A 25,734-nucleotide genomic window follows, 5' to 3' on the forward strand; every position below is an offset into this window, starting at 1 on the left:
GGCATTTTTTGGAGGGCTTCCTTCTCTGATACACACACACACACACACTCCAGTTTTGAGGCAAGGGTAATTCTCATTATTCTGGTCTTCCAAAAGCTTGTAAAAATTTGGCTATTCTGGATGGTCTTTGGAATTTGATGCTGTAGAACTCCTAGTGGCAAGAATATTAATGTAATGTAATGCAACACAGCATAATGCAACACAACACAATATATAACTTTACTGTAATTTTATATTTATTATATAATTTTAATTTTATAATATTATTACTGCATTGTGTGCAGCCATTACTTTTGTACCACTTAGAATATGTTTTACTCATGTGGTTTATTAACTTAGCTGTATGTAGTTTGGATTTCTTAATGTTTGTAAAGATAAAATGTGAAAAGATAGTAAGGATTTTATTTGTTCTTAGGAACTAGTTGGTGATGAATCTCCAGGAAAACAAAAAGAAAATCAAGAACCAGATCCTACATATGAAGAAAAAATGGTGGGTATTTTGTATTAATAAACATTGTAGTGTTGGTAATTACTTCAGGAGTTGATAGTTTGGTTCATGCACTGGGCAGCCAAGCATCTGAAACTTGGACTGATCTCTCAAATAGGCTTGATGTTTTATCAATGTTTATTTTGGGAGAGCTTTAAAGAATGGGAATAGTAGCAGTTCGTTTTCTAGAAGCCACCTCCTATTTGTACTCTTAAGTTTCCTTCAAAGTCTGTTGACATCCCCCACCCAGTTTTCAGCCACACATTTCTAGCAGTGTCACTGTAATCAGAAGGCTTCCTTGACTCTCTCAAAGATTGGATGCTAAATTATGGTATTTTCTGGTTTTGCCCCACATTATAATTGTTTTTCAAATGTTGAAAATTCTAGAATTTGATTTTCTTTCATATAATCGTTCTTGTTTTTTTGCTAATCTTTATAACTTTATTGCAGCAAACTGATCGAGCAAACAGATTTGAATATCTGTTGAAGCAGACAGAATTGTTTGCACATTTCATTCAGCCTGCTGCTCAGAAAACTCCAACTTCACCCTTAAAAATGAAACCAGGACGACCAAGAATAAAAAAAGATGAAAAACAAAACCTGTTATCTGTTGGCGAGTGAGTACCAATATTTATTCTGAAAATGTGTTATTGTAAAATATTTTTAGTGCCTTTCAATTGTAATGTGCAAAGGGGGTCATGCAACTAAATAAATAAATTTGAAACACAAAGATAGATCATGATTGAATACAAATATGTAGACATCAGGATAGATTACATTTAAATTGTCTGGGGAGGTCTATCTCTGATGAGAATTGATAGAGCCATATATGTGAATAGCAATAGCACTTAGACTTATATGTCACTTCATAGTGCTTTACAGTCCTCTCTAAGCAGTGTACAGGGTCCGCATATTGCCCCCAACAATCTGGCTTCTCATTTTACTGATCTCGGAAGGATGGAAGGCTGAGTCAATCTTGAGCCGGTCAGGATCGAACTTCTGGGAGTCAGCAGAATTAACCTGCAATACTGCATTCTAATCACTGCGCCTCCGCAACTCTTCACCGTGAAACTCTTCAGTCTGGCATATAAGGAATACTTTCTATAAGCAATACCTTCTATCGTATTGGTCACCACAATGTAAAACAGATGTTGAGACTCTAGAAAGAGTACAGAGAAGAGCAACAAAGACGATTAGGGGACTGGAGGCTAAAGCATATAAGGAACGGTTGCTGGAATTGGGTATGTCTAGTTTAATGAAGAGAAGGATGAGGGGGGACATGATAGCAGTGTTCCAATATCTCAGGGGCTGCCACAAAGAAGAGGGAATCCAGCTATTCTCCAAAGCACCTGAAGGCAGGAAGGAAGCAACGGATGGAAACTAACCGAAGAGAAGCAACCTAGAACTAAGGAGAAATTTCCTGACAGTTAGAACAATTAACCAATGGGACAACCTGCCTCCAGAAGCGGTGAATGCTCCAACACTGGAAATTTTTAAGAAGAGACTGGACAGTCATTTGTCTGAAATGGTATAGGGCAGTGATGGCGAACCTTTTAGAGACCGAGTGCCCAAACTGCAACCTAAAACCCATTTATATATCATCGGATGCTGGGTGGGCGTGGCCCATTGGGTGAGCGTGGCTGTGGTGGTAACGGCAGACTGAGTGGGACTAAAAAGTTCAATCAATTCCAACTTTGAGAGATCTTTTTTTTCCCCCGCGAAAAGTTGAAATTGATTGATTGATTGAACCTTTTTTTTTTGCACAGGCGGCGGAGGCCTAAAGCGAAAAGGTTTTATAAAACCCAACTGAAGGCCTAGGACTGGGGCGACGGCGCGCGTGCCCATAGAGAGGGCTCTGCATGCCACCTGTGGCACACGTGCCATAGGTTCGCCACCACGGGTTATAGGGTTTCCTGCCTGAGCAGGGAGTTGGACTAGATGACCTCCAAGATCCCTTCCAACTTTATTATTATTATTATTGTTGTTGTTGTTGTTGTGATGTTTAAGAAAACTTTTAAAAGATACCCTTTTTGTTTGGCTTTTAACAGTGTCTAGTTGGTTGTTGGTGAGAAGTTTTAATTTAATGTCTTAAATAAGAATATCTATTTATTGTGGATTTATTTTAATGTGGTTTATGTCTATCATCCAGAGACTTTGTAGTGGATTGCCTTTTAATACAAGGTTAAAAAAAAAAATTAGTGAAGAGATGAAAATAGGAAAAAAATTGGACAGGGAAATAAGTTAAAAAAGAAGCTTAAAATACAATAAATAAATATGCAAATATACATCTGTTCCTTTGATTTTGCCAGTATCTATTGGACAGTATTCATTTTAAAACTTAACAATTTCCAGACCCCATCTTTGATTGTCCTTTTCTCAGCATGTGATACCCTTCCTAATTTTGAATTGGAGAGAAATAAAAATCAGCCTTTCATTAGAATGGGCAGCAAATTTTTCCTAATAGAGTTCCATGTATGCTGCTTTGAATATTTTCAGAATCAAATGAAATTGCAGGCATGATCTTAGTTCAGTTTCTGGTTTTCATGATTGAAAGAAGGAAAACTGACATGGCAATGTGCTGTGATGAGATTGGATGATTTAGAAATGGAAAAAAAAGTCATTAATACTTTCTGAAAACGACAAAGTAGAAGAACCATACAGAGCATAGTAATAGTTGTAATTAATAATAGTTGTTTGGGAAGCAGGAAAAAAGTGAGCTAAAGAATGGAGAATTAGCCAATAGCATCTTGAACTGTGAATAGCTGCCTCTCACATGAAATGCACTGTGAATTTTTTTAATTGATTGTTTTTCTCTTCAGGCCTCAAATAACCATTATTATTATTATTATTATTATTATTATTATTATTATTATTATTATTATTATTATTATTATTATTATTATTATTATTATTATTATTATTATTATTTACTTCTTCCCCCAACCAAATGTTTTCCAATAATTTGAATTTTTAGGTAGTAATAACTTGGACAATGTCATGAATCCTGTTACATAAATGCTTTTCAACATGTATTGGATTGAAAAGTATAAAAAGTTTTGATGGATGCATTTTTTTTCATCCAAATAAGAGTTTAGCTAAACAGTTTGTAATATCTGTTAACTGTAAAATTTTGGCTTGTTTTGGAATCTACAATAATTACTGTTTATTTTCTTAACATTTTTATTTTTTCTAGCTATCGGCATCGTAGAACTGAACAGGAAGAAGATGAGGAGCTTTTAACAGAAAGTTCCAAGACTACTAATGTATGCACTCGATTTGAAGACTCTCCATCCTGTATGTAATACTTTGTGAACTGTCCAAAATTAAAAGATTTTGATACTTACTTTGCTCATTTAATATAATAGAATTGACACATTTGCCAATATTATCCAACTCAAATTACTATATTTTTGAAATGTTATATGCTTCCTTTCAAAACAAATCTTCCTACAACAGATTAGAAAATATTCACACTGGTATTTTGAATAAAAGTTTGCATGCAAACTTTTAAATATACAGTACTTGTTCTGCCATTATGCTTTACTTTTTTATTCATTATATCCAACTTTTAATAGAATGAAAACTATTTTTTTGAAGGAATATATTTCTGACAAAAAATGGGAACGTGTTTTTAATTTTCTACAACATTATATTTCCAAACTGGATTCTAAATTGAGTATCAAATTCATGAATAGGGGTTCCCAACCTGTTTACTGTGGCCCACTACCAGGCCACCGGGCCACATGAGTGGCTGGCCAGTGTGCGCATGTGCATGAACACGCACAGTCCCACTTTACAGGTGTTCGTGGCCCCACTTGCACAAGCGTTGCTGCAAGCATTGTGGGTGTTTGTGGACCCATTTGCGCGAGCAGTGTGGGCATTCGTGGCCCCATTTGAGCAAGTGTTACCATGAGGATTGTGGGTGTTCAATGCCCCACTCACATAAGCGTCGCAGGCATTCATGGCCCACTCGCACAAGTACTTGTGTCCCCACTCACGTGAGCAACAGATATTCATACGAACGCATGCGTTCACCCAACATAAAACCATCCCTTTCCCCGCTCTGGGCTGCCAACCCCAAAAGGTTGGGGAATTCTGTTCTAGAAATACTGCAGAGAAGTTATGTGCAAGCTAAATCTATTAATTAAATATGTGTATAACAGAGAAATTTCAGGGTTTAAACTTATATAATTTTAAAATATACTGTATGTTCATGTGTTTTTCCTTCTTGATTTTGAATGTATGCCATATATAACACAAATTCAGAGATTTGTTGTTTGTTACTTCTTAATTAATACTTTAATGGAGTATCATTTCTGGTAATTGAGAATAGACAGTTCATAGTGGGACAGAAGTTATACACCTTTCAAATTTTTTTGCTAATAAGTATGTTCAGGCATTTTTATCTAATAACTTACGATAATTTGTTTATCCTGTTATCAAGGTATATTAAAATGCTATGATAATTTGTTTTCATAAGTGTATGGCATTTCTTTTCAAATAGAAAATAAACAGCATTGTTTAGTTTTCTATTGATCTATCTTTGTAGAACAGTCAATATTTTTATTCATTTGTACTACTGTTTCTGATGTTGGCTAACATTTGTTTTGCAAACATTGCAACTAGTTGGTAGACATGAGAACAATCCTGAGTTACCAATGAATTTGTATACATTTAATTTAGTCATGATGTCATAACATTCTGCATTTTATTATGTTAAGAATATGGATTGAATATTAGTCCTTCTGTAGTATTGGGAATACTTACTATGAAGCAAATATGATGTGATTTTAAATTTATTATTACAGTACTGCTACTGTCTCTTTCTGCAGATGTGAAATGGGGTAAATTGCGCGATTATCAAGTCAGAGGATTGAACTGGCTCATTTCTTTGTATGAAAATGGCATCAATGGTATTTTAGCAGATGAAATGGTATGCAGAAAGCTGATTTTGTTTAGAATTAAAGTGAAAATTAACATTTAACTTCAATTATTACAAGCTTGTCCAGGTTTCTTTGTGGTGAACTGTTGCCAAATTTTGAAATTGGTTATAAATTGTATAATAGCATGAAATACAAATCACAGTGAATTAATTCAAAATAGAATAAGAAAAGAATATTTTTTTGTCCAAATGTAGGATTTCTGGTTGTAGATTTTATAGTCAGGCCTATATAAATATAAAAGATAGTGATATAGTTGTAAAAAGCCTAATAGTACCAGATATATGTTCAGATTTTTTAAAAAATAAGTGATCATTCTAATAACAAATTTTGATTTAAGTGGTAGTTGGATAAGTAAAATATTTCTTATTTTAAATAATTAGTCCTGACTAGCGGTATGGAATCTAAATATTTGGGGGAAATTGTTTTTTTAGATATTTGTAAAAATAAGATCAGATATATTTTCTAAGGAATGTTATGTAATTATTTGATTGGCTTCTGTGAAGGTTTCTATTTTGAGTAGAATCATTGTCTAAGTTAGTCTTGCTTCAGGAGCCATTGACTGTAAAGACTATATGAATTGCAGAATGTTTTATTTTATGTTCTGGAGTTGTCCTGGGTTTTATGTTTTGAGCATGACATTTCAGGTTGCAGTTTTCCTACATAGTTAAAATTCTGAATATATAATATTTTTATTATAAAGGATAATATTCCAGTGATAAACAGAGTAGCATAGTTTTTAATGTTCTAACTAGAGATGGTTGTATGTTTGAAAATAGGTCTTCTGATAATAGAGAAGCTCATCCTAAGAAAATCTAACAATCCTTATAGCACTTTCAGGAAGATTTTATGATATGGGATACAAATATATATGCTTACAGGATCATACATTTTCTAAATTTAATCTATTGATACACACACACACACACACACACACACACACACATCCATACCCATGATGGATAAAAGACAACTGGATTGATTGGTGTTTAAAATTGCATTTAGTTGTTGCTGAAATCTACCCATGAGAATTTGGTGTGCATACACGCGCGCATACACACACACACACACACAAAAATTACATATGTATTTATCTTGCTTCCTGATACAAATTAACTTTTTGTATATATACATTGTTAACAGGGTCTTGGAAAGACATTGCAAACAATTTCTCTTCTTGGGTACATGAAACATTACAGGAACATTCCAGGTCCTCATATGGTATTGGTTCCCAAATCAACTTTGCATAATTGGATGAATGAGTTCAAGAGATGGGTGCCAACTCTTCGAGCAGTATGTCTGATAGGTGACAAAGACCAGCGAGTGAGTATGTTTCTACTAGTCATATATATGTTTAGGGACAATTAGCCTACTGTGGATTGGTAAGTGAAATTTCATATGGATGGTGAAGACTTACGATGCCATTAAATGAGACATCACTTGACTATGACTTGTGATTTACTGCTGGCTACTCCATTGACTCTGGTTATCAGAAATAGGTTGTGAAGTATGCAATTGGTGATCACATCTTAGACACTATGACAGTTGTAAACAACTCCTGTTTGAAAACTACCTGAATGGCAGTCAATGACTGGAGCAGTACTGTGATGGTCGTAAAGTTACATTTTATCACCATCATAACTTCAAATGATTACTTGGTGGGGAAATCACTAAATAAAGTTTAACTGTGTCCTATTCCACCAAGCAATAAACGTTATGGATTATTTTAAAGTTTCTTATCAATTATATCTCTATTTGACAAATGCATTTTTGCCAGGAGCCATGGTGGTATACTGGTTAGAACGCAGTATTGCAGGCTAACTCGGCCCACAGCCAGGCGGTCGATCCTGAGGGCTCAGGGTTGACTTAGCCTTGCATCTTTCCGAGGACAGTAAAATGACCAGATTGTTCAGGCAATATGCTGACTTTGTAAACCGTTCAGAGAGTGCTGTAAAGCATTATAGAGTGGTATAGAAGTCTTAGTTCTATTGCTATTGCTATTTTATGCAATAGCAATAAAACTAACTAACTATTTTAAACTTTGTGCACAATATTGGAAGTTAAACTAAAATCTATTTCTAACTGACATAAATGCTTTTAGATCAATATTCTCATTTTCCTAAGGTGGCTTTTGAATTTCATTTATGGTTTCTTAATTGGCACATTTTTATAATTTAATCTGGTTTATTAAATAAGGAAATATACTGTATTTTCATTGGTTTTGAGGTTCCACATGAATTAAATCAAATTGCTTTGTTGCTTTTTAAATGTGGTTAAGTCCTGTTTATAAGAAAGATGATAACTTGATATCATTTAATGATAATTAAAAAGCATATTTACATATTGTCAGATGCCAAAATAAAAATATTGAAAACATTAAGACTGCTATAGTGTCATTATTTGAAATTTTCTATTACCACAACAGTGTTCTGTCAGGTAGGAATTATTATTTAATTAAACTTTTAAAATAAAGAATATAGTTTTTTTTTTTACAGTTTCTTGATTTAATTGTTTCTAATTATTTATGCAGGAATTAGGGGAAATTTATTGCTATGTTTATTAATTTAAATTAGTTAATACTAGGACGGATATTACATATTATTTTTAAAATACACCATTTATCTTGCCATGATCTGTTGGAAAACCTGGTCAGAAGGTTGGTGCAACACAGTTTGTGAATTTCTGCATTAGCTATTAGCACAGTTACAAATTACCATGAGTTTGCTCAGTACATTAAGATTATAATATATGTAATATTGGGGAACAAGATAACAGATTTGAAATTATCAGGGTCACGGGTGGATGTATTTAATGATAACCAGCCATAAAATAAACATTCCATGGTATAATATTATTTCTTTCTTTAAAATGTTTAATTCAATATTTTCTCTGATTAAGGCTGCTTTCGTGAGAGATGTTTTGTTGCCAGGTGAATGGGATGTCTGTGTAACATCATATGAAATGCTCATTAAAGAGAAATCAGTATTCAAAAAATTTAACTGGAGATACCTAGTTATTGATGAAGCCCACAGGATTAAAAATGAAAAATCGAAGGTAATTTTAAATACCCCATTTAGGGTAAGAATTTAAATTTTGCAGATTGCTTTCCTGTCAGATGTTTATAATAATTATTTTTCTTTCAGTTGTCAGAAATTGTGAGGGAATTCAAGACTACAAATAGGTTATTGCTAACTGGAACACCATTACAGAATAACTTACACGAACTCTGGGCACTTCTTAACTTTTTATTGCCAGATGTCTTTAATTCAGCTGAGGTAATGTATGAAAATATTTGTGAAGTTTAACGGTAACAACATTAAACAAGTTTAATGGCTGAAAACATTCACAAAAGATTATATGACATTTATGTAGATGAGTTGATTGGTAAGCAGTTTGTGGTGAAGCCTCAGTGATTCTGATCAAAGTAATTATATCCCAACTGCTAATACGGTAGAAATAGGAAAATTATCCTCATTTGGAAAACTGTAATTAAAAGGGAACATAGGTACAGGTTTGTCTCTTGATTAAGAAGTATTTTCTCGGAAAGTATAAATAATTTTAAGCATCAGCAACAGTTCTGCAGGAATTTATTAATTGACTTAATAATAATACTATGGTCAATAGATTTGAATATGGCACTGTGAGCTGTTCAATATAAAATATATAAATATTTAAAATTGAAAATAAAATATTTTTTTATAAAACTGTTAAAAGTATTTGAAAAAGAAGCATTTCTAGCAAGGTAGAAATAACTATATCATTGATAGTGGTTATCTTCATAAGCATAACTATGTCATGCCCAGAGAATAATGCTGTTCGATGCTGTGTCTCTGTTTTGCAGGCTGGAAATCAGCCTTAACTTTAGTACTATTTCACTTTTTTCCCACTGATAGCTATATTTTCTTTATAAGTTGGAAATCAAATTATGGCTTTAGTAGATCTTAAAAATCATTAAGAAGGATTATTATATTATCCATAATCTGTATCAGTGTGTCATATGAAATTATAGATAATGCGAGAAGAGTGGGAATATGTTCATATATCTCATATCAAATGTTGACATCATGAATGTCAGCCAACCTGAGTTATCCTAGCAGCATTCCTATATTATTTGAACAAGAAATCAATATTGAGACATATATTTTGGTAAACTAAACTGAAGATAATAGTTAAATACTTCTGTTTGTGTTTTAACAGATGTGTGGACAAGGAATAGTACATTAAATGCTGATTTATTGGTAATGAATTATTTGATTATAAAGCATGTTTTTTAATGCAGGATTTTGATTCATGGTTCGATACAAACAACTGTCTTGGAGATCAAAAATTAGTAGAACGGCTTCATATGGTGAGTTTATTTTTAAAAAATGAACTAACTTTGGTCTATTCTTACTACATAACTCACTCTGTGCAGCATCTCTATGTATTCTACCTGGAAAATAATAAAACATGTCTCTAAACTTTGCTTGAGGTGCTGTTGGTGCAGATACTGCAACATTTTTCAATTCCATAAATAACACAAATAGTTTCGTGGTCATTGGGACTTCTAATTTCCTCTTTCTTTCTTTCTTTCCAGAAAAGTTATGTAATAGTTGAGGTTTTTTCATTTGCAAGCGTGAAGGCCTTGGAACTACAATTAGATATAGCCCAGAAAGCTTATACTTTTGAAAGAGAAATTAATCCAGTAGTATAAAATACAGTTATTTTACTGTGTGATATTATGCATTATAATTGGCAGGTACTACGGCCATTTTTGTTACGTCGTATAAAAGCTGAAGTAGAGAAAAGTTTGCCTCCAAAAAAAGAAGTTAAAATATATGTTGGTCTCAGCAAAATGCAAAGGGAATTGTAAGTAATTAAAAAAAATATATGAATAAATATAATGTCTCCATGTTTCTGATTGCTTTTTATTATTAAATATTGAAATCTTTGCATTACATTATTGCAGAATTGGTAGCCTTTGTTGTCTTTGTCTTTCAATATAGGTACACAAGAATCTTAATGAAGGATATAGATATATTGAACTCTGCTGGAAAACTGGATAAAATGAGACTATTAAACATTCTTATGCAATTACGAAAATGTTGCAATCATCCGTACCTTTTTGATGGAGCAGAACCCGGTCCACCTTATACAACAGATATGCATTTGGTTACCAATAGTGGCAAAATGGTTGTTTTGAATAAATTGTTGCCAAAATTGAAAGAGCAGGGTAACTATTTCATCTTATTGCGAAAATTATTGGATAAAAATCAAGAAAATGTTCCCAATTGCTTTCACTCTTCATAAAAATAAAGATGATATTAATTTTTGTAGAATTCTGTTTAAAAATTATCTGCTGTCATTTGCTAATTATATATTATAAATTTTGCAAGGATTTCTAATAGCTACAGTAAATTTATTCAGGGTGTATGTTGCTTTATGAGTATACTTATTTCAGTTCTTCCTAAAATTTATTTAGAAGAATTTATGTGAATAACTGAATTTTTAAAATTCTTTCATTGTGTAACAGGATCACGAGTCCTAGTTTTCAGCCAGATGACAAGAGTATTAGATATATTAGAAGATTACTGCATGTGGCGAAATTATGAGTATTGCAGACTTGATGGGCAGACATCTCATGATGAAAGACAAGTAAGCATGCAGAAACAGGAGGTTTATTTATTTGTCTTCAAAGTCAGTGTGAATTGACCAACTTTTTTTTATTGTAGGCTTCCATTAATGCATACAACGAACCTGACAGTTCAAAGTTTCTCTTTATGCTGAGCACACGGGCTGGTGGTTTGGGAATCAATCTAGCTACAGCTGATGTTGTAATTATATATGATTCTGACTGGAATCCACAAGTAGACCTTCAGGCTATGGTAAGCTTGATTAGTATGAAATGTTGTGTTTGAATCTTGACTTTTTTTTCCAGGGATATTGGACATACAACAATATGTTTGTTGTCCGCCTGGATTTTTGATAAAAACTATTACTTTAAAATAAGTAGTAATTATTACATATTATTTTTAAGTTGTGAAGATTTAGATTTCTAAAAGTTAATCAAGTGAAATGATATTTATTCACCAATTGTGCATTGCTTATAATACAAAAATGTGATTTTTATGAATTGAGTATTCCTTTTTTCCTACCACATAGGATCGTGCACATAGAATTGGTCAGACAAAGACTGTTAGAGTATTCAGATTTATTACAGACAACACTGTAGAAGAAAGAATAGTAGAAAGAGCAGAAATGAAACTTCGCTTAGATTCCATAGTTATTCAACAAGGTAAAAATATTCCATTGTTTTTAAATAACATATGTGGTCAGTAAGCTAAATATATCCAAACTTAGAAAAAATGCATCAAAATAAAAAAATGATTGCGAAGTACTGTAATGGGAAAATATACACAAAAAGTATTGTTTAGACATAAGCTTGATAGCTAAAAGATGTATCTATAATGTTGATTTAAGAATAGTTGATGTTATAATTTTAATTGTAAATAGTAATTGGAAGGATATAAAACATTTTTGTGGGAAGTTTCAAGTCTTATCCACCAGCATAAACAATTATCTGTTTTTATACATTGTTAGATGAGGAAAAATGAATGCTGTGCAAATATTCAGTAACACGTCTGTTTAATGTTGGAAACTTGTATTTAATATTTAATATGAATACTTGATCTCACATTTTCCTGGAATAGCATTACAAATTACATTTGAATAATAAAAGGTTGCTACTTAAGCAAATGTTTGTCAAATATTGCCACCGAAGTATATGTGCTTTGTATTCCACTATTGTTTTAATCACATTCCAGATTTCGGTACAGAAATAATTTTTTAAATTCTTTTTTAGCTGCAAAACACAAATTAAATATTGTAGTGTCAAAGAATTGCATGTTATGCCTGTTTTTAAAACTTTTTTGTGAAGTTATCAGCCTCTTGAGAATATTCCCTTTTATATATATATATATAGGTAGACTAGTAGATCAGAATCTGAATAAATTGGGAAAAGATGAAATGTTGCAGATGATTCGACATGGAGCTACCCATGTCTTTGCTTCAAAAGACAGTGAAATTACAGATGAAGACATTGACGGTATTTTGGAAAGAGGTGCAAAGAAAGTGAGTGGATATTGGGAACTAGTAGAAAAAGTTATGCTAATCCTCTTAATTCAGATTTTATCAGAAAACCATGTTGACTGTTGATGATGAAGCAGATTGTTACAAAACATTAATTAAAATCTGTTTATATATGTAGACTGCAGAAATGAATGAAAAACTATCCAAAATGGGTGAAAGTTCACTCAGAAACTTCACAGTGGATACAGAGTCTAGTGTGTATAATTTTGAAGGAGAAGATTATAGAGAGAAACAAAAGGTAATGCATTTATTTCTCTTACTTCAGTATGTTAACTTTACTGTCCATTTACAACTATGATGTTTCCATATAATTTTCTAAAAGTACTACATGTTGCAGATGGCATTCACAGAGTGGATCGAGCCACCTAAACGTGAAAGAAAAGCCAACTATGCTGTTGATGCTTATTTTAGGGAAGCTCTTCGTGTCAGTGAACCAAAAGCACCAAAGGTGAGTCATTGAAACTTGTTAAAAATAGAATAATTAGAAGAAAATAATTAGAAGAAAAGCTGGTATATTTATTCCTAAAATGTTTTATATATATCAGTGTTGATGAAATTTTTAGAATTTAGAATTATTTAAGGCTGTTTTTATTTTTTTAAGCAGATTTATTTGTAGTTTTATCAAAGTTGTTTCCAACTATGTTTTTCAGACAGTGATTAGGATTAGAATAGAAAAGGGTTTTCAAGATTCTTCCCTGTAGATTCAGATTCCTGTTTCTCTAAAAAAAACCAAACACCATACATCAGTTCCATTCACTGAAATGCTTATTAGAATTTTTATATGTGTATATGTGTCTGTGAATATATGCTTTGCATTTGTCATCATTTTTTGCTGTCTTTTTGTTTCAACTTACCACTACATTATTTATTTTTCCCTGTTTATTTGTTTGTTTTGTAATAATAGCAAACAGTGAAAATAAATCAAGTAGAATTGGAAATTAAACCACTCGGGGGTGTATATATATATATATATAGATAGATAGATATAGATATAGATATAGATATAGATATAGATAGATAGATAGATAGATAGATAGATAGATAGATAGATAGATAGATAGATAGATAGATAGATAGATAGATTAAAGAATTTTCTTCAAATAATTAACAGTTAAATACATCTTTGTATCTGTCAGTGGGGAGGGGGGCTAATAGCATAATATGGAAGTAGTTTGTATTTTATGCGGAAATTAAATGCTGCTTAACTTCTGTTACTGAAGTAATCATGATTACAGTGCAATGTGTCTTTTTTGAAAGGCCCCGCGACCTCCAAAACAACCTAATGTTCAGGATTTCCAATTCTTTCCTCCACGTTTGTTTGAATTGTTGGAAAAAGAAATTCTTTATTATAGAAAAACTATTGGATATAAGGTACTAGTTATCCATATTTTACTTTTTCAGTTTAAAAATTTAAAAAGTTTTTTAAATTTTACTATGTGACAATAAAACCACATGTTTTGAGTAAAGTCACTAGAGATTTATATATAAAAGTATAATGTTTTTAGAGCATATGAACTGATTATTTATAGAAATATAAATTCTTTAGGTACCTCGTAATCCTGACTTGCCAAATGCAGCTCAGACACAAAAGGAAGAACAAATTAAAATTGATGAAGCTGAACCGCTTAATGAAGAAGAACTAGATGAAAAGGAAAAGCTACTTACTCAGGTATTCCCTACCTGCTAGACAAATTATAAACTATCCTTAATTCCTTTTCTAGTAGGTACTGTGGGAAAAAAAGTGTTCTTAATGTAAAAGAATACAAAATTGAAATCCAGTTTTGTTCAGCAACTGATGACTCTGTAATTTGATGGACATTGTTTTGTCAGTAATTGCATCTTGTAAGCTTAATCAGTAAAGTCACGTTCTCTGTTGGCCCCTTTTTTCCCAGTTGTCTTCAGATTGTTCAACTGCACTGTTTTCTATATTAGCCTTTCTTTTTTTTATGAGTCAGAATAATATTGGCTTAAGATTTCCACAGACTAGTGTGGCTTTAGTTCACCTTGTATTGCATGATGCATTATTCTTGCAGTCCAAAATATTGAAACAAATTTTATTACTTTTAAATACTGTTCAATACTATTGAATAAATTCAACAAATTAATTCAGTCCCATCATTCATAGATTGCTTCTGCCAGAGCTTGCTGGATACAGTAGCATAGAAATGCCATAAACAAATATTTATTTTGTCCTTGTCTTGAGTTGAAATCCAGAAAAGAGAAAAGTATTGTTTGTGGGCATTTCCCCCCGAGAAGGTACAGTTGACATTACAGAACATTTATGTACTTGCTGTATGTACATTATTACAATGTACAAGCTTGTACATTATGTAAATGACTACAGCTTGAATGAATTTTAATGAAATTGAGGATCGTTATTCAGTCATAAATGATTTATGATTACGAGCTAGGGAGGCAAGAATTTCAGACTTCATTAGTTCTAAATTTTATCCATGTTTATGGAACATGTTTATAAATTCTTAGAAGAATCCAGTTTATCCTCAACTGGATAATGTAATTTTTCAAGCTTTAGCTTGACATGGCTCAACCCAATTGAACCAGGTCTATTAAAGAAGGACAGTATTATTAAACAACTTCTTTATTACTCTTTTTTTTTCAAGGGATTTACAAACTGGAATAAAAGAGATTTCAATCAATTCATTAAAGCTAATGAAAAATGGGGTCGTGATGACATTGAAAATATAGCTCGAGAAGTAGAAGGAAAAACTCCAGAGGAAGTCATTGAATATTCTGGTAACACCATTTTAAATTTTTAAATAATATTATATTAGATATACTCTCAGTCCAGTCTGATACAGTGTTTAGTGAGACATATGTAGTGGTTGAATCCTTAGAGTTGTGTTCATGACAACAGAAACAGATTTCTGTGCAATTCCACCTATACAAACCCTGCTAACATTTTACCAAAAAAATTCAGGAGATACTGCTGAATTTATTGGACTGAATAAAAAGGAGAAAGTGCTAAAAATTATAGGAAATATTTGATAGATGAAAGTGATGTGTATACTTGTACTTTCTGAGTATTTGCAAAAAACATACACATCGTAGACAAACAATGCTGGTTGTTTTGAAGCACTGTAAAATAATTAATGCACAGTTGAAGTTGTTTAGCAAGATCTGTTATTTAAAAGAAGTTTTATAATTTATGAAATAGATTCAATATTATGTATGTGTTTGATCCTGAATCTACGATCTGATATTTAGAACTAACATAACTTCAGAAAAGGACAAACAACATTGATAAAAGTTAAGATGTGCACAGGACAGAAGAAACAAAATACCCTGCTGGAACGTATTATTGCAATATTTTAAAGATGCTGCTTTTAAACATAACATAGTTTGAACCAGTTTTAAGTGTTGAGGTTTTGTGAAAACAAGAACCACGGTTTTTTTAAATAAAACACTGGTAACACACACACACACACACACACACACACGTATAAATGCACACAGACTCAAAACTTCCTCTTGCCTCCTTTAATTGCAGGATTGCTATAATAGGATAGCATCATGTGCTGTATGCTACTAGTAAACTATCCTCTGCATAAAAATTGGCAGGGTACATAATTTAAAATATTTTTGAAAAGTCGGTTATGGGGGTGTTTATTTCACCTTCTTGTACTACTTTCCTTAAAATTAAGTTCATTCTTTTTCCTTTGCCTTGAAAGGTGCTAATTGAAAGTAATGTGAGGAGAGATCAGTGGGCTGGCTCTCTTTGAAAAAGAGTGACAGCAGAGAACTTGCACATAGCATGTTCAGACAATTATCCCCTTAGGGGGAAGGAGCACATTTTGGGGAAAAAATGAATGTCCATTAACACAAATGATGTTTCTTTCACAATATGCTAAAGTAAATGTTTAAATTGCATACCCCGGAACCAACTTTAGCAGACAATTGGGAATACGAACTGTCTCCTTCTGTCCTATAGTTGATTTAATTTTTAACTCTATATGCTGCCATTTTCGCTCAATTCATTTCCATAGTATGTGTAAGATTACAAACAATAAAACACCCATAATAAATATAACATTAAATGTACACAGTAAACAGTAAAATAGTAGTTTACTATAAACAATAAAGCAACATTTGAAGATTATCTTGCGGATTTGCTCTTCTTGCCCCCCTTTCATTGGCTTGCTGCCAAAAATCTGCAGAAGAATATCAGTTTCTTCTGGGAGAATGAGCACGAACACTGCATGTACACAATTTAAGCCTTAACAGGCCAAGCACCATAGAACCTTTTGTGCATTTTTAAGTGCACACTGATCACTCCACAAACAAAGGAGATAAATAGAATATATAGATTACAACAATGAGTACATATGTGCAAAAGAAACTCATTTTGCTTTTTTAAAAGCTGGCATTCAACTAGCCAACTGATCCAAAGATATTCATTAATCAAAGAAAACTTGGAAAAATGATATTATGTTTATGATTTTCAAAGCTTAGTGTGGGTGTACATTCCTTATGCTCTTTTGCCTATTGATTCTGGAGATTTTAGACTGCCTTTGAAGATAAAGGCAACTGATTCAGACATCCTGAATCTCAAAATCATAGGGCCCAACACCAGGTACAGTGGATACCATACAGCCCCCATCCATCTGTTCAAGTTCAGCAGGCCAAAATATAGGCATCTTTTTCTTTTATATTCTATCTGATTTTCTTCTGAAGAACATAAAAGTATGTGAAGGCTTTAGAATTATATGTAATCCTGCAGCATTATGACCATATTATAAAGGCTTTATCTAAGTCTTTTTAATAGTATCTTCTTTTGAGCTAATTTTCACACTCTTTGTTGGAAAAGAAAGTGTGATAATCATAATCAACTCTCTTAATGGGGTAAGATGAGTCAGATGTTCCAGCAGTGGGATAACAATCAGGTACTTGAAGGACCATCCTTTTTAAAATACACACAAATCAGTTGTCACTGTTAGAGACTGTGCTTTATGACAGGCTTACAGAAGTAAATCAAAGAGGTCTCTTCAAACATCAGAAAAAGGGTTGTTGATCCCCATCAAAATAAAAAGGCTACAAATCCATTGCCAAAATTAAAGAATCCTAGGATATATAGCACAAAATCTGCAGGCCTCAATTGTATTTTTTCTTATCAGTGTTCATAAGGAAAATAACACAAAAGGACTTCTGGTTTGCGTCGCAGTGGGACGGGAAGGCAGGAAGGCAGGACTCTGCCTTCCGTGCCCTATTTTGCCCTGCTGGGGGCCCTAAAAAGGACCTAAAATCACCCTGAAGAGGCAATGAAGAGGAGGGGTGCCTTGTTGATCATGGAGAGATGATGGTCTTTCTGTTCAATCCAAGAAAAGCCCTCCAAACCGGCAGGGGAAAAACAGGCTACATTCCTGTGGCCGGCCATTAGCTGCTGACAACCGAAGAAGAAAAAAGCACCAATTAATACATTATAAACAGCATGTTTGAACTGGGTGAGAATATTGATCCTTTTTTTACTATTTTACAACTGAATTTCCTGGGAAAGGCTCCCAAGAAGCTAAATCTCCGAATGTAAACGGAAGCGGTGTTTTAATTTTATGGGAGAAAGAAACATACAACACTGAAGTGGAAGTAACAAAAACCTACAGTTTTGATAAATTTGAGAACTGAGTTAACTGTTAAGATTTTCTCTTTAAAAAAAAACATTGAGGCGAAATATAAGAAATCAATCCTTTGTTTTAAGAGTGGAAAATAGACTTTGAATGATATCTAGTGGTGAGTTTGTGTATAGCGCTATAATTTGCTTCCTAGCTGCTTGGTGATTCCTAGCTCGGGAGAACAGCTGGCAATAATTTTGACATACTTATCACCCTGACCTTGGATTATAAATACCTACTGAGCTTGGACTTTTAACTTCAAGAGCTAGTGGGAGAGAAAGAAAAATTTGACCTTGGACTATGCCTGGCTGCAAGAGACTTTTGAGCTGTTTTCAGAGAGGTTGAACATTTTGAACATTGTAGATTACAACATTGCCTGATTGACAATTTTTGGATACTTGAGACAAAGGATCACTATAAAATACTGCTTTCAGGACTGAACCTATACTTTGGAATCTATTGGATTATAAAAGATGCATATAAAGACCAGAAAACTAGAGGAAACTTTGAACTACTCTTACTGAGACTGGTGATACTAGAGGATCTCCAGGAATAATGCTCAAGAAAAAACAAATACCTTTCAGAAAGAAATATATTCTATGCTACAACTAATTCACCAAATAATTGTTGAATGCAAATAAAAAGAAATCATGAGGCTAAAAGCAATTTAGACAATATAAATGAGCAAATCTCCAAATTAAATCTACAGCTAAAAAGTTCCCAGATAATGACTACAAAGTATGAACAAATAATCCAGTAATCAGAAGACGAAACAGAGGAAATGGATTTAGAGATGGAAGAGATAAAAGAAGGAAAATATAAACAAATATATACAAACAAAATACTGCAAGACTTAGCTATTACCCCTTAGGTCTGCAAAATATATCTGATGGCAAGGAAGAAGATGTCACAACTTGGGAGACAGGGAATGAAAAGAGAAATGGAGGGAGAAAGGAACTGGGAGCTGTTTAAGGAATATAAATGGGTGGAATCCCCCCCCCCCCAAATACCTTACCTAAATTGTCTTCCTTATGCCAAGCAATTTTTACAAAAATAGAAAGAAAATTCCTGGGTGATCTAATTGCCCTGGCTTAGAAAGTTACTGGGCAAAGAAAGAAAGCGAGAATCAGATTTAAAAAGCAGAAGATTTGACCTTTTAGAGGGGGCATTATATGTTTAATACTTGTTTGAATAAGATTAAAAGAATGGATGACCCTTAGATATAATTAGATTTTTATAATGAAAGATATGATTTAGAACTAAGATAGCATTTTTTTCTTTTCTTTTTGATATGGGAAATATGAAGATAAGAGGATTGATATGAATAAAACTTTTAGTTATATAAATGTAATTAATATTGAGAAAATTATAACTGATAAAGATATTTCAAATACTGATGGGAAATCAAACCTTAACAAGAGCACGAAAAACAGGATGTTGATTAATGAATGGACATTATTGATTTATGAATTGATATTATTGTTATTTGTATGATATTAGTAAAATATGATGAGGATGCTTATATTTAATTCTGTATACATTAATAGTACCAAAAATTGTAACGGTGTAATGAGGGGAAAATGGAAAAAATATGGAGAAAAAAGAAGGATCAGGGAAAAAATACTGGATTTGTAGTATTGAACAGATTTATATTAAAGAACTTCAATGTGAAATATCTGAACCTAGACAACATGTTTACTAAGCACTAAAGACTGTAATTCTTAAAAATTAATAAAACTTTTATAAAAAGGAAAATACCACAAAAGAATGGTATGCTCAGGAAGAAGTAAGAAATCACTATTCTTCTGAACACACACTACATTCTGCATTGAGTTTGCCAAAGATTCCTGGGTGATCCAGTAGACTACCCAGCAATGTTTTCTGGTAAATTCTACAAGAGAATGTTAGAGTAAGCTTAAACAAGTGTGGCTCATGCAGCATGACAATCTTAAACTAACAGATCTACCACAAAATGGTTGAAGCAGAAGATATGTCATCTTTTGGGAAGACAAAGGCTTCCTCTTAAGCAGTTGACATGTTATGCTGACTTGATATAAGAAGGAATTATGTTAGATCTAAAGAGAAATCAAAATACAAAACTGAACAATACTTGATTTACTTTGCAAATATGTGAGACAAAACTAATAGATTACTTTCTTCAGCTGTTTTCTGGGAACGATGTAATGAGCTTCAGGACATAGAAAAGATCATGGCACAAATTGAAAGAGGTGAAGCTCGAATTCAGAGGAGAATTAGTATTAAAAAAGCACTTGACACAAAGGTAATTGCCTTTTAAGTTGTATCATGTGAAGAAAAATAGTAAAATATTAATAAGGAATGTTACTATTGGTTTTTAAATACTGTCTTTCATATTTTATTGTTATTTTTCCATATTTCATTAAGGTTCATATAGTTTGGGAACCTTTCTTTAGTACTTCTCAGTATTTCTTTGTTTCAGGTCCTACTTAGCTTAATTGTATGCCTCTAGAAATACTTTAAAGTGCTGAATTGCTGTTCCTAGTCCACTGTACATATCACCCACCCACCCTCTGCAAAAGAAGAATAGCAGCAATCATTACACATGGGAAAACGTTATAGAGTGTGGAGTAAGGGGAGTGCAACTTTTTCTGAGGCAAGGCTGGCATTCCTGAAATAAAAGGCCAGGGTAAAAATAAATGTTATTTTATAAACAGATTTAATTATAATTTAATGCAATCAATATTGTTACTATCCAGCTATGTATTATAGTCTTATTCTTCATGGAAAATTAATTTGATAGCAAATTCTAGAGGAATTTGAGAGACTATATGCAGCCGTTGAGTCCTTCTGATAGAAAATTGCAAAAACACTGATTTGATATTCTGGATTCACTTAACCAGTATGTGTTCTCTTAAAGACCATGTGATTGGCTTGACAACCATGGTGACTCACTTAACAACTGTCATAAAAACAGTTGTAAAATCAAGCCAAGTCGCAGGGTGACCTGCTTAATGACCACAACAATTTACAATCAAAATTCTGGGCTCAAATTAGTCATAAGTCAAAGACCAGATGTATTAGTTTTTTTGATCTTTTAAATACCTAATCCAATGTTCAGATTTGGAAAGAAGATCTAAATTTTTGAGAGGCTGCTTGTTATATTGAACAGATTGGAGTATTCTGAGATTGCGATATTGTTTACTGAAGGCTGATTCTGTGTGTTTTAACATACAGTACATGTATTTTATTACTTACATCCTATATTTTATTTTTTGTTTTGTATTGTTGATGTGCTAGTAAACTAATCAATCAATTATCTACAAATTAAGAGACTTTTTTTGCTTCTAGAAGTATGTACTAGCTAAATTTCCAATGAGCTTGTATTATGTATATTCTTTTACATGCCACTTTGATTTGCTTGTGTTTTTCTTAGATTGGCAGATACAAAGCACCTTTTCACCAACTGAGAATATCGTATGGTACTAACAAAGGGAAAAATTACACAGAAGAGGAAGATCGCTTTTTGATCTGTATGCTTCATAAGCTTGGATTTGATAAAGAAAATGTTTACGATGAATTGAGACAGTGTATTCGAAACTCTCCCCAGTTCAGATTTGACTGGTTCCTCAAGTCTAGAACTGCAATGGTATGTACTAGTTTTTGTTTGTTTGTTTTTTTAGAAATACAAAAGACAATAAAACCAGTTTGTGAGTAGAGAAAACTGTATTATGTGTAGATAAACCTTATTTCTGACAAGTAGTCCTTGATTTATGACCACAATTAGGACCAGAAGTTCAGACAATAAATTTATTTATTTATTTATTTATTAATTTAATTTATACCCCGCCCTTCTCCTCATGGGACTCAGGGCGGCTAACAGCCTCATAAAAACCACAATACAAATACAATGACATCTATATTAAAAACCGAATTAAAAGGAAATATTTAAATGATGTTAAGTGAGTCATCATGTGACCAGACTCAATTTTATGACCAGTTTTACTGCAGTTGTTAATTGAATCGCTGTGGTAGTTAAGTAAATCACATAGCCATTAAGTGAATTACATGGTTGTTAAACGAATCTGGCTTCATCAATTGACTTTGCTTGTTGGAAGCTAGCTGGGAAGGTCACAAAATGTGATCATGTGACTGCAAGACAGGCTATCATAACTTTAAACTATTGTTAAACAAATGATCTTAAGTCAAGAACTACCTGTATGTTCTGACCAAAAAATGTTAGACCAGTGGTAACAAGTGAAACCTGATTTATGAGGAGTAACATCTCCTTTGTTTGCACCACTTGTTATCTGGAAGTTTCCTAGTATTTATTTATTTATTTATTTATTATTTAAATTTCTACCCCGCCCTTCTCCCTGCGGACTCAGGGCGGCTTACAGCCTTTTTAAAAACAAGTACATAACTACAAAAAATACTAACGTTAAAAAGTTAATTAAAATAAAATATTATTATAAGGCCTTTATAATTTAATTAATTTTTTTTAAAAAAAATTATTATAAAACCAAGTTAAAAATAACCCTTAGGCCAGTCCTGCCAGTTTAAATAGCCATGTCTTGAGAGCGCGGCGGAAGGAGGGGAGATCCGGAATCACCCGGATCTCTGGGGGTAGTTCGTTCCATAGGGTGGGAGCTCCAACCGAGAAGGCCCTCCTCCTGGGGGTCGCCAGCCGGCACTGTCTGGCTGACGGCACCCTGAGGAGGCCCTCTCTGTGGGAGCGTATCGGCCGGTGGGGGGTAGTACAATTATAAATGCTGATTTTTACCTATAAAGGGACATGGGAGGGGGAGTGTGGTGAAGTTCTGTTGCTCTTTCTCATAGTGGGTATTTGTTTAAATTAATATGATTTATCTCCCTGGTGAATAAGCATAGTACAGCTTTTCTATATCTTATGTTATTTTTTACTTTATTGTATTTTGGAGAGGAGTTTCTGTTTTAATCTGAATTACACAGATCAGGAGTATATGTCATTCAATCAGTACTAGTTGGAGGGTCCTATCAGCCAGAATAAATGAATGAATAACAAAACCTATAGTAAAAAATAGCTGGTTGTCCACTGGACTATGGTATAAATATTATTTATACAATTACCCTCATGGGACAATTTTCTTTCACAAGTCATTGTCTAAGGAATGCTGAAAGAAATCCTAAATAAGCTTAAAATATTTTCAAATAAAGTGTTTTGGTTGCGCTGATGAAACAAACAATTGAACTGTTTGGGCACAAAGCATACAATAAATTTGGACAAGAAAGGATGACATAATGTATGAAAATAACATTTGGAACCTATTAGGCACAGGATTGACTATTCCTTTGGAGTCATATAGCAGCCTATGGCACAAGAAATATTGTGTCAGTGAAAGAAAGTATGGATTCAACTAAATATCAACATATCCTAGAAGACAATGCCCCAGCGTCTTCTGAAACAGAAGGTGATTGGCTATTTTTGTAAGCCCATGATAAGAATCATAGCAGGTAATACCTATAGAAAAGGAAGTAGTTATAGGAAACAAAAATACAGTAACAGGTGTAAGACTGATCTAGATAGTTCCCAGCTTGAATATTATTGAAAATCTCTTTGGAGATCTAAGTGCACTCAAGGATATCAAAAATGTTTCTGAGTTAGAATTTCGCAAGGAAGAGTGGAAAGAAATTCCAAAAGCATTTAAGAGCTATTCTTAGTTGGCTGTGGGAAATGGTTTTTGCATGACTGCAGTTTTTTTTATTACTTTGAATTTATAAACATTAAAAATATTATTAAGTATCCATTCATACATGCTTAATGTGTGAATGAATGTATCAGGTACAGATTGTGCTAGCTTCCACTAAAACCTAAAATTCAACTAGGAGTGTCTAAATGTCTCCATCCAATTGTACATTTGGAGCAGCATAGTAATTGTATTTTTAAAAATGCTTTTTAAGGTATGCCTTATTTAGCAACCACAATTGGGATTGGCAGCTTCGTTGTTACACAAAACAGTCACTAAGTGAAAAATCACATGACAACGTCTATGCTTTTTCCATTGTCCCTCCCTTTGGGGTGGTCATTCTGGCACTGAGATAATTAGCAAGAAGTGAATTGATTTTTGTATTTCGTTAGAGAGGAAGGCATTACAAGAGAATAGGCAGGCATATTGAAAGGAATGTGCTGCTCTATACAAATGATGATGATATCTAATTGGGTTATGAAATGTCTGCAAGCAAACAACCAAGCTCAGAGAGCTTCAAATAGTCTATTTTGTTCTTAACTATGGACATAATTCCATTCAGAGATACCGGAGATTCTATGCTTGATGTAATTGTAATCCAAAGGAGACACTGACATTTTTATTGAAGTAGTATAATGGCTACACACTTTTTCTGTTTTCGTTCTCTGCCTCATTTTCATCCCACAAAAAGAGGTTTCCCCCCATATCTCATTGTTGAATATAATGATTCCCAAGGAATGGAGCTGTAGTTCCAGATATATAGTAGATGTAAATTGTTGGAAGCTTGAAGGGCTTATTCTACAGATTTTTCCAAAGTTTGTCTTACATGAGGAAGCATCTATACAGTGGAGGTGATTAGACAGAACGTAATGTAATTGTGTGAAATTCTTTGTGTAGTGGCAATTATACCATTGAATCTCCTGTTTGCTCTTGATTCAGGAATTACAACGAAGGTGTAATACCTTAATCACATTGATTGAAAGAGAAAATATGGAATTAGAAGAAAAAGAGAAAGCAGAAAAGAAAAAACGTGGACCTAAACCTCTGGTGAGAGTACAATGTGTTTTAACTGTGAAGATTCATAGGCCATTTTCTTCAGATGAAAGAAAATGATATAAATGTTAATGTGTATGGGAAAAGATTATGAATCTATATTAGTTATAATTCCCAGTTCTTCTAATATTTTAAACTGCACACATTAAGTCTAGATTTGTAGCATTAATCATATTTTTACATTGCCTCAATGCTTCATGCTAAGTGGCATAGAATTGACCAGGATTAAGATAGCCTTTGCAATCTTTTTTTCTAGACTCCTCTTCCCATATTATTATGAAAACTGTTTTTAAATAATAATAATAATTTTGATATACAAAGAAAAACAAATTATAAAATGTTTTTAATCTCACTGTAGCTTTAGAATAATTTAAATCACGAACAAAATTCTCAGAGTTGAGACTCAATTTTTCTCTTTTCTGATACAGACACAGAAGCGTAAATTGGATGGTACTCCTGATGGAAGAGGAAGAAAAAAGAAACTAAAGCTGTGAATATTTGATTTCTTGTAATCACTAAATTTAGTTCTTTAATTTTACGGGTCTTCATAAGATGTACTTTACAATTCTCAACTATTATGTCATTAAAGGACATTGGGTTCATGTGTTTACTTGCTGAACTAGAAGAAGAGTAACGTAGTTTCACGTTTTTAAATAAAACAGCTGTGCTGAACTTTTTTTTACCATTAACACTTGAAATAAAAAATAGGCTTCATCTAGTAGTTGATGTTTTTTATATATATATATATATGTATATAGTGTTCAATTCTTTGTTTCACAAATATGCTAAATCACACTACC

At 32.8% G+C, this 25,734-nt stretch overlaps 1 protein-coding gene across 1 annotated transcript; it reads left to right on the forward strand.

Annotated features, from left to right (window-relative positions):
- Nucleotides 1–476: 476 nt before the first annotated feature.
- Nucleotides 477–25,591, forward strand: SMARCA5 (SWI/SNF related, matrix associated, actin dependent regulator of chromatin, subfamily a, member 5). The gene is made up of 23 exons (XM_029285101.1): nt 477–494; nt 938–1,104; nt 3,681–3,781; nt 5,320–5,420; nt 6,571–6,750; nt 8,326–8,481; nt 8,571–8,702; nt 9,707–9,775; nt 10,166–10,275; nt 10,413–10,639; nt 10,940–11,061; nt 11,139–11,291; nt 11,569–11,701; nt 12,389–12,537; nt 12,674–12,793; nt 12,893–13,003; nt 13,813–13,926; nt 14,102–14,224; nt 15,177–15,309; nt 20,342–20,460; nt 21,592–21,804; nt 24,821–24,928; nt 25,363–25,591. Exons 1-23 carry the CDS (start codon nt 477–479, stop codon nt 25,426–25,428), a joined length of 2,925 nt encoding a protein of 974 aa, XP_029140934.1. The 3' UTR covers nt 25,429–25,591.
- The last annotated feature ends 143 nt before the right edge of the window (nt 25,592–25,734 follow it).

The sequence above is a fragment of the Protobothrops mucrosquamatus genome, unplaced genomic scaffold (assembly GCF_001527695.2).
Source record: "Protobothrops mucrosquamatus isolate PMUCROS unplaced genomic scaffold, P.Mucros_1.0 scaffold1283, whole genome shotgun sequence".
Classification (NCBI taxonomy): domain Eukaryota; kingdom Metazoa; phylum Chordata; class Lepidosauria; order Squamata; family Viperidae; genus Protobothrops; species Protobothrops mucrosquamatus.

Bases quoted from the DNA above. Each gene is read 5' to 3' on its own strand.
- SMARCA5 (XM_029285101.1), top strand. The intron at 3,782-5,319 runs GTATGTAATACT...CTCTTTCTGCAG, and splicing joins ATTTGAAGACTCTCCATCCT to ATGTGAAATGGGGTAAATTG. The intron at 11,292-11,568 runs GTAAGCTTGATT...CCTACCACATAG, and splicing joins AAGTAGACCTTCAGGCTATG to GATCGTGCACATAGAATTGG.